The sequence below is a fragment of the Musca vetustissima genome, unplaced genomic scaffold (genome assembly GCF_032173495.1).
Source record: "Musca vetustissima isolate MV318-11 ecotype Yass unplaced genomic scaffold, APGP_CSIRO_Mvet_v1 utg129834, whole genome shotgun sequence".
NCBI lineage: Eukaryota > Metazoa > Arthropoda > Insecta > Diptera > Muscidae > Musca > Musca vetustissima.
The window spans coordinates 38,710-49,795 of NW_026887013.1; the positions used below are offsets into that span (position 1 = coordinate 38,710).

The 11,086-nt window shown below is 33.3% G+C and overlaps 1 protein-coding gene across 1 annotated transcript in view; it reads right to left on the reverse strand.

The window, feature by feature from the left end:
• The window catches only part of LOC133334503 (cAMP-dependent protein kinase catalytic subunit 3), a gene marked incomplete at its 3' end in the record, with an annotated part of 34,782 nt that extends 32,837 nt beyond the window's left edge, over window positions 1-1,945 (reverse strand). Inside the window, exon 1 of the mRNA XM_061542819.1 lies at window positions 1,430-1,945. Within this exon, the coding sequence (XP_061398803.1) occupies window positions 1,430-1,886 (457 nt within the window). The remainder of the gene's footprint in view (window positions 1-1,429) is intronic.
• Window positions 1,946-11,086: the final 9,141 nt, after the last annotated feature.

Below are 11,086 nucleotides of genomic sequence, written 5' to 3' on the forward strand. Positions count from 1 at the left end.
AGAGAAAAAAATAATGAATCTATGAATGTTGATAGCTCAATTAAAATATAATAAACTGCCACCACTGACTGTGTTTATGATCTCCAGCGAGCCAATAAATAGTATTACACAATGAAGTTGTTGTGGGGATTCACAAACCGCACAGTGTTGAGAAAGAGAAAAAGTTAAATTGTAACAATAAACATTGGGTTGAGGCTGATGTAAACCCTATATATGGTTTTATATATCTATATAAATATTGAGGGAGTCATATCGATAATGATATTTTTAAGGTTTTGGAACCTTTTCCAATAAAATTTACCGTATTTTGACTACATATTGATATGCAGAGGACAACAAATCATAAATATTAATATCGTTCCTCTACGTGATTTTTTAGCATAAGCGTACCTAGAACTTTTTGGCGTAGTGTTCTACTGGCCTCTAGAGCAATTAGTAATCCAGATAAATATAAAGTTTGCTGTCCATTTGATCCCCTAAATCGATCATCACTGAAAATTATAAGGGTCGCCCTTGACCATAACCGGAACTTCATGTAAAATTTGAATGCGATCAGCGCGACATTTTTTGCCCTCTAATGTGGTAATGGTAATACTAAACAATATCAGAATAGGTATACCCCTATTTACGTATAACTCCCACAATCGAGTATCCATTTGGATATAATGTCAACATATCCAGACTATGTCCTTCATTTCCATTTTCACACAAAAGTCTGGGTATATTTGACACGCTAAATATTGGCCTATTGTCATAAAAAGAGCCATGCTCCAGATCAAGATGACCTCCTAATTGCGACCTCTAGTGCGACAAAAAAAAATGACAAAACCAGTATTTTTTATTTATTAACAGATTTTTTCATAATACAGTTACAAAAAATACTGGATCAAAAGTCGGGCCGACTATATGATACCCTTCTCCACTTTGGGTACATACAAGATATGAAATTTAATTAGTGATCTACATAGATATTCTGAAATCTATGAAAATGTGAATACCAATCGGGCAGACTTGGATTTTTTTGGTGTACCATTTGTACAAAATCGATCAAAATTGTTTTTGTGAGCTATATGTAAATCTGAACCAACTTCAACAAACCATCACAGACTGGACATAATTCAGTAGCTGTGCAAAATTTTGTCTCAATCGGAAAAACATTGGGAGTTTGGTGCACAATTTACATAAAATTCGACGAAGCTATATATGGATGTTGTATCTAAATTTGAACCGATTTCAACAAAACTTCACAGACATCAAACTGAACATAAATCTATACGATGTGCAAAATGTTGTCTAAATCGGACAAATATTGGAAGTTTGGTGCATCATTTACTTAAATTTACTTAATTACTCTATCCCACCCAACCCATTCTATATACACAATAATTTCAAATAATAAATACATATTCATACATACAAATCAACTTACCAACTGTTTTTATAATTTGATAATCATCCAAACTATATTTCCTAACACCTTTGGCTGTTTCTACACTGCTATTATCTTCTGTGCTATCATCTTCTTCATCGTCTGTTTCATTACCATCATCATCCTCGTCGTCTTCCTCTTCCTCATCGTCGTCGTCCTCCTCATCATCATCGTCCTCTTCATCGTTATTATCAATGTCTTCATAATTGTTTTCAGTACGATTACTGTGTTTAGTGTCCTCCTCTTCGTCAGCCTCCTCACTATAGTCTGATTCTAGGGGATCTGAGGATTCGCTGCCGGCGTTTGTGCTACGACCGTTGGTATAGCCATTGGTCACACCACCACCACAAAGACGACCCAGTTTTATTGTCGATGAAGTTTCTGTGCCAGAGGTTGTTTTCGATTTGTTGCTGGGACCCATTTTAGTCGTTACGCGGGAACAAGTGGCTGCTGACATTTATATTTGTTGACGTCCTTTATTGCCAGGCAATCAGAGTCGTCGGAAAGTTTTTCTTAGCGAAACTAGAAGAAACAAATGGAAATTTTTAAAATGAAAAAATGTTGTTGTTATTTTTCTATTATTTATATACGACATAGTTTTTCATTCCATGTATTTATGTCATTATTTACTTTGCCATTAGCCAAGTTCATATTCATATACTTGTTCTAGTTTCATTTCACCAGTTGAGGACATGTGTCATATATCCTTCCAATTCAGATGTGCACTCGCACATAACCACACACCCAATCACTTGGGCATAACATTTTAATTAAACCATTGGATATTTTAAGTGTCCCTTCAATCAAGAGTCCTTGTCTTGTGATCGGGGGTTAGTTGGTTTTGGGGTCGTTTCGATTACTTATTGTCTTTTTGCATTGTATTCGAGCGAAAAGCTAGGATGATGCATCAAGCATTAATTTTGTGGGTTAGTCAATTGCCATTGGTGGTAATTGCTTAGCAATAGCTTAATGTGCATAGTGATTGGATTTAGTAAAATTCTGAATCGTATTAACAATAAGAGTAAGAACATCTGTTCAAATCACGATAGAGCTCTTTAGATTTAATATTGAGTTTTTATACCCTACACAACTATGTTGTCAGGATATTGTAGCTTTGTATGTATATTTGTCCTTGACCCACCATTCAGTATCTCGACTAGCTGAGTGTGACCATCCGTGTGTCAAATTGATTGCACCGCGCTAATTGCGACCTGTTCGAAGTCATTGCATTCGATAAAGTTAAGACAATCGATTATTCTTACCGCGCTGGATTAATTTCTAGTTTTTAAGACAAGCCCTTGCAACAGAATTGGACAATACCGGCATTTTGAAGATTTTGAACATCTTTCCATACGAATTCATTATATAGTTTAAATTTCATATTTTGGGTTTAGATTTGATAGTAAATTTCCCAACAAAAATTGTCAATATAAAGTAAAGTCAATATAAAGTTACATAAAGTAGATGTATTGATTTCAAAATATTCTAGGTCAACGAAATTTTTCATTTCGTCGGATGTTTACCACACACTTTTCGAAATCATTACAAATATATTTGAGAATCCTTATGGTCTGACAATAATTTGTTATATCTGAGTATCCCAAGAAAAATCAATGTATCCAGTCAACGTTGGGAATTTTGGTCCCAAAATACCAACGACTGTAAAAAATGTCCCTCGAAAAACTAATATTCGAGTTCAAACTCTAAAAATATTAATAATAGTTTAGTCTTATTGGCCTATTGTCAAAATGATTTATATTGGGGTTAGACCCTCCCAGAAAATTTCGTTACAGGTTCCCAATTTGTTAGGAATTTCCAATAAGTTCTTAACCCTCCTACTTTTCATTTAAATTTCCTACACATAACCACTGTGCATTCTGGAGTATTCAATACAAAGTACACACTCAGCTGCATTTTGTAGTTGTTTTTATTGTTGATTTATACATTTGTTCATAATATTCATATGATTCCATTTCCAGATAATGGTACTCATAGTATTTTACATGTAATCGAACAACCACTACTGGAGCTTGCTGGCATATGTGCATGAGCATCAATATGCCTTTGAATGCAATAGGTTAAGTGCTCCAATTGTTGGGTGCATGTGTGTGTGCGTTACTTTGTGTTGAAAGGTTTTGATTTCATATTTCACATTCGTTGTAAATTTAATTGAAATTTCCACTCAAATAAAGTTCACACACACAAAGGGGGAAAATTTTTCACACACACATAATCTGCATAGCTCCACTCAATGGGATTTAACGAATGAACAGCTAAATCCACTGGGAGCTAATTAAGCACTCAATGAAATGGTTTGTTTGTATAAACAGACCAAACTAATATAAATGTTTTATTTTTTTTGTGTTTAGAATTATTTTTAAACATTCATACATATTTAAAAAAACAAAAAACAATAACAAATGTGTTCCTACATAAGTGTTTAGAAACGCATACACACTGGCAAGCAGGCAGGCAAACTGCAAACAAAGACCATGAAATAAATTGGCTGAACTTGATCGTGTCTTACTACACCTGAGTGCATTCATTTTCCGCTCTAGGTAAAGGTTACCTCAAGACTTTTTGTTAAATTATTCCAAATAATTAAATTGCGTAAGACTGTGAACATACATGCACATTTTCAACTCTGATGAAAATGCAGTGGGCCATCAATGAGCATGCTTGCACCGGTAACACAAAATTTAATTCAATTAATTGAAAATCACAGTGGGAGAGTTGGTAAACAAAGGTGTACATTTTTTATTACATTCTAATTGGGTTAGGTCAGTAAGGTCGGGAAGTGGACTATGAAAGTGGATTAAATAAACTAATATTATAATTTTCTATGCAAAAGTGCAATGTAAGCGGGCAGGATATGCACATTGGGAGTGGATTCTAAATTATTGGATTTAAGATCAAGATCGTTCTTTGCGAATGGTGGACAGTATTACTAAAAACAATATTAAGATCTTCCGTTTTTTTAATTGATTTGCGGTCGAAAATGGGCGATTATCGAAAAACAACTATACAAAGGCCTCACATTTTGTATCATATTTTGTTAATCGTTTTAGTTCATACCAGAGTCAGATATGTACTCAATCCCGATGTTCCAGTGAGAGTGGCAAAAGAAGACAATTTCTTTAATCACAGAAAACAACAATTAAACAACACCAACAACAAACTTCTTGTAAATACCAAATCATAAATACTTAGATTCGAAAATTCGTCTATGACCTTCAACAGAATGAAAATGAGGTGGAATGTATAAACACGGACCTGTATTGAACATTTTCTGCAAAGAAGTTTCGAACATCGAACATTATCTAAGTGTTTTTCAGTACATACATTTCTATACCCCACACAACCACGTTGTCAGGGTAGTATATCTTCGTGTGGCCCAAGAGTTTGTAACGCCGTGAAATATTTGTTCTAGACCCACCTGTTAGTACATCGATCGTCATATCTCGACTAGCTGGGTCGATCTAAACATATGTGTCCGTCCGTTTGTCCATTATAATTTGTAAACAATTAGAGCTCAGTGGTAGTTGAGTAGGGTGGCAGATGGTCGGACCCGTCCAACTATAATGCTCTGCTCACTGGGTTTACTTATATCTCTGGTGCACAATAGTAAATTTTTTATTACATTCTAAATGAAAGTGGATAAATAAACTCCCATATTTAGGAGTTTGGGCACGTGTTTACGTAGCGGAGGTATGAAGCCTGTTACCTCTTTTTAGGGTAGCCCCGATATATCGGTACCCCCATTATTCGGTGTATTTTGATTATAGGAGCGATTCATAACTGAATTGGCTCTTGGGTGCAAATTCTTCATCTGCCACTCCACATATTCATATTCACCTGATCCTTCAACGAAAATAGCCCACAAGAAAAATAAATAAAAATCAAACAGAAAAACCTAATAAAAATCAAACATGATGACTATTCAATTGTCTATCCGACAAAATGTATGAAATGATATATTAATAGATTATAACGTCAGAATATCTATGGATACCTAAACGTGGGATGAAGGTGGCGGGCGTATCTTGTTGTTCTCCATGCCACGACAACGTTCACGACGGCAAACGGCGGACATTTATATCAGCAACAACAAAAATTACAAAATACGAGTAGTCAGTTCCAATAAATTTCTTAGACTGTTGCGTTTATTTTCCATTCGAAGATTCAGGGATATGAAATCACAATCAAGACCACCATTATCATCGCGAATGACCAGATGAAGATGAAAAGAATATGAAGGAGGCAAAAATATGGCAATAATTAAGAAAGAAATAATAAAACATGAAAATAAAAAACATACAATAAAGACAAAAGCAATTAACATGTTATATTTAAAAATTAAAAAATTCAAAGAAAATGAAATTGTTACAGATATTTTAAAAATATTCACAATATTGTTACTAAATGGTACATAAATCAACATCCTAGTTTGTTTTAATTATATTGTAGTAAAAACTGCTATAAAAAATGTGAATTGATTTCCACTGAAGTAGATTCATAAAATGAATATTTATGATTTAGTCACATATTTAAAAAGTGTTTTATATCGATGCGTTTCCGTTTTAGATATTATAGTTATTTATATGTTCACTGATGAAAAATCTACAGAAATAAAAAAACTATCAAAATAATGTTGATGCATTCTGGAGGATGTGGCCATCTTAAATGTACTTGTTTAAAATTTGGCCAATGATTTTATATTAAGAGCATCGCGAACACATTTATTTTATTTATTATTATTATTATTTTGTTTTTGCAAAATAAAAAACAACAATGTATGGCATTCTCCGCCGAGGGGTACGGCAGGGAAAACTATAGTTTCGCATCTCGCCACTGATCCTCATCAGTTCCCTCAGTTTTTTGTTGAGATATTTTGCCAGAAGCTATTTATTTATTCTTTACAAAAAACCTTTCATACCCAAATGTCTCTTGTGACGAGACATTTGGGTATGACCCCAATCCGAAAATGGAATTACCCACTCTGCTACCTCCCCTATAATGTATCAAAAAGTTTGAAAATTCATACCAATCGAATGAGTATCCGTTTTCCCAAACATCGCATAAAGTAATATTTTTAATTTGTGAAATTAGATCGATTTTGAAAATTGTGAAAATTGGATCAGTCCACGTTTGGGGGTATCCCCCATATAACCTCCTACCTCATGATTTTCGGTATTTTTCGACCGAATTTGCTGTGATTCGGCATTTTCTTCTATGTGAATTCATGTTTTACTTGCATATTCTGATCAAGAGTAAATATGTTTTCTAAGGTCTCCGATGAACAAATTTAGTATGGATGGTATAAATTGTGTTGTAATATGGTACCTAAAATTTCACTAAAAATTGTATGTGAGTATTTTTTCTTCCAATAAGCACCGATCTCAAAAATTATAATGGGATGTATCGTTATATGGTGGACTTATACACCAACTTTCTAACCAAACTGTCTGACTTGGGGTTCTCTCTTTTTATACCCTTCACCTCACTGTGATACATGGTATGGTGTCTTTGTGCATATGTTTGTAACATGCGAAGGAAACGGGATAGATCCTTGCTTCCTTTGTAAAATATGCAATCGACTCACTTTCTGAGTCGATTTATACCAGGGCTGTCCACACTAATACATTCAAGTTTTGTCATTGTATTTGTTTCAAATACAAAATTAATTTTCAGAAGTTATGTTTCTATGTCATATACTGTGAGAAATTTTGTAAAAATATTATTTTTAAATTATAAGGAAGAGAAACATTTTATTTTTAATGCAAATGTGTTTGTTGATGCTACATTTTCCCATATAAACATATATTTGTTCCTGTTTTGCCCTTCCGCCATAGTATTGGTCAAATATATTTCGACTTGTTCCAAACTAAAAACCAGTAAGGAAAGTAGTAAAGTTGGACGGGGCCGACTATATGATACCCTTCACCACTTTGGCTATATACAACAGATGAATCTTAACAGACGTCGCATTTTTGAAGAACCAGTAAAATGAAATTGGACCCATAAACATGTCTTTCTGCAACCTATACTAAATTTTTCATTTCAGATATAGAGTTAATTCTTTTCAATGGGACAAAATTATGTAAATCAATTTAAAGCATATATCAATCGGATAACCGTTGATTATTTGGATACACATCTGATAAACATGAGGAGTTTGGTGCACCATTTACTTCAAATCGGAAGAAAATATGTATATAAGCTATATAGGTTATATAAACTATATAACTTTGGGTCTTTGGTGCACATTTTACTTAAAATCTGACGAACCTTTATATAGGAACTATATACAAATCTGAACCAATTTCAACAAAACTTGCCACACTTTATCTCATAATAACTTCTATAAGTTGTGCAAAATTTTATGCCAATCGGACCCACCTGGGGAATTCGGTTCAGTTCATATTTAACTTATACGTTATACTAAGTTCATTACGAAAGATATATGTGGACGAAAATGTATATGGAAGCTATATCTAAATCTGGAGCGATTTTCAGGAAATTTAAAACAGATCATACATACTTCTATACTTCAATCAGTACGATATGCCAAATTTCGTGCAAATCGAAAGATATGTAGGGACTCTGATGCACTATTTATCTAAAATCAGACGAAAATATATATGGGAGCTATATCTAAGTCTGAACCGATTTTCAGGAAACTCAACACACATCATTCTAGACCCAATTCATTATGCTGTGCCAAATTTTTTTAGGGACTTTGGTTCACCATTTTCCTTAAATCGGACGAAAATATATATGAGAGCTATATCTAAATCGGAACCGATTTTCACGAAACTTAACACACACCATTCTAGACTTCATTCAGTACGCTATAACAAATTTCGTGCAAATCGAAAGATATTTAGGGACTTTGGTGCACCATTTACATGAAATCGGACGAAAATATATATGGGAGCTATGTCTAAATCTGAACCGATTTGCTCGAAACTTGGCAGACATCACTCTAGGCTTAATTCAGTACGATATGCCAAATTTCGTGCAAATCGAAAGATATATAGGGACTTTGGGGCACCATAAATCTGAACCGATTTTCTCAAAACTTGGCAGACATCACTCTAGGCTCAATTCAGTACGTTATAAAAAATGTCGTGCAAATCGAAAGAAATTTAGGGACTTTGGGGTACCATTGCTGAATTGAGTCTACAATAATGAGTGGTAAGTTTTACACATATTAGTCCGATTTTAAGTAAATGGTGCACCAAAGCCCTTATATAAATTGAGTCTTGAGTGATGTGTGCTAAGTTTTGTGAAAATCGATGCAATGGGGTTTATTAAATATCGGTTAAACTTGTCCATATTTCGATAAAGCTACGATATATATTTTCGGCCAGTCCGAATATTTGATACCCTTTCCTTACTGATTTTAATTAACAATTCCAAATTTTAATATGTCATTTAAAATATGTCTTTTTAAAAATTTCTACATTTTTCCCTTGTTTGCACATCACTCTGATTTGATCAAAAATCGGGTTGCTATGTTCATATATATAACACGGTGTATATGATTTTTTTAATGTAAACAAAGGCATTTTTCACTGAAGATGTCATCATTAATTTATATTTCCAAATAACAATTTGTTTTTGGATTATTTGGCCACCATTTAGCAAAAATAAAAAGAGTCTCATCATTGAAATGCCCAATTTACTGTTGATTTATAGGTGTCGCCCGGGTTTAATGACTTTCGGTCGCTGCATTTCTCAAACGTTTAATTGGCCATTTCTGCAGAGAGCAAATGTTGATTGTTTGTTAAAAAAGAAAAACATTTAACTCAAATTTGAGCATAATTTATTCATTTGACTTTTAATTTACGCATTGGCCAAAAAACTGGGCGAACAGGTGACAGGTTATGCACTATTGTATTTTTTTATTTTTATAACCAAATAAATGCAAAATATGTTGTTTTTTAATTTGATCAAAAAAATATTTTGTTTTTATTTTCAATCAAATTATACATACCCTATTATTTCGTAGAATTAGATTTTATTTGTGTTTACTGCACACGTCGGGGAATAACTTTTTCCGAGTTGTGTATACTTATTGCGAGTAGCACACGTATATTCTCCACTTGAAATATCTGCGTATTTCAAAAGTAAATTGTTTTGCTAGTACATGTATTATTTTATTTTTTATTTCTTGTTTGAAAAACAATAGAACGTTTTCATATGTTCTGCACTTTTTTCTCTTCAGATCTGTGGCAAATGATAATAAATTGTTTAGTCATACAGCAAAGAGATCAATACTATCGTGATGGCACAGTGCAGTTTAGATTTATCAACAATACAACAATATAGTGTTAGCATACCCCCCAATTCCAATCGAGAGGTTGGATTGAAATAATTTTGAATCTTAGTTGACTGTTGACGTCGCAGCACGAGCATACTATTCTGCCAAATTACTACAAGTAATATTTGAATACACGTCCGAACCAATTGAATAATATTTGGCCAAGAGAACAGTAAACAGATTTGCTGTAATGATGTTTGTAGTTGAAAACAAACAAACAAACAATCAAGTAGAAATCAAACAGAAAAACACAAACTAGACCAAAAACCGGCCAACTAACTACCACTAAACAAAAATTGTATATAAAATCGAGAACAATAGTGGAATAAAACGAATAAGGAATATTAAGTGAGTGCAGCAGATTTAACTAAGAAAAACAAAAGAACGACAATAAACATTGGGTTGAAATAATGGCAATGTATGTAAATGAATAGAAGTACAGGTAAACGTCGTTGAATAAGCACATACTCAGGACGGCTTGGCGTGCGACCATATGTTGCGTTGTTTACAGTATTTTGAAAAATCAAAAAATACAATAGTGAATCTAAAACAAATAACCTTATAAACTTCACTTTTCTCGAAATACCAAATTACAGACAATAGGAAATTGAGAAATTTGCTTAAAATCTTCAATTGGGGATTCAAAATACCAAATTAAAGCCAATTCGGTTTTTGATTTTTTAAGATCTTCCAAGTACCTATCGATCCGTATCCACAAGGTTTTATGACTATAAATAACTCAAAATATAGTATTGCAGCCAAAAACTTTAAAATTCGGCAGTAAAGTTATGTTGTTAATTTAGTATTTGGGATTATATATCGATAAATTCCCTACAATATATATCTGCTTTTTGTTATTGGATTACGCTCTTGTATTGGTCAAATTTTGCACACTTATAAAAATTCAATAAAATTGTTTTGTGCTATTTATTTTGTGGTGATATTGCCCTACATTTCATGCGCAAACAGCAGCCAAAAACTTTAAAATTCGGCGGTAAAGTTATGTTGTTAATTTAGTATTTGGGATTATATATCGATAAATTCCCTACAAAATGTATCTGCTTAGCATTACCAAAATTATAATAGGCCCTATTCACTGACTTTATGTTATAAGGCTCCATTATATACTACACAACTATGTTATAGCCAAGAACCTTTTAGTATACCGATTGTCATATCTCTACTAGCTGAGTCGATCTAGCCATGTGTGTCCATCCGTCTGTTTGTCTATTATAATTTTTAAACACTACACAGATAACAGTTATGGACCAATCTTCACCAATTCATGTAGGTTCGTTTTGGACCAAAGAAGACCCCTGTTGATTTGGACG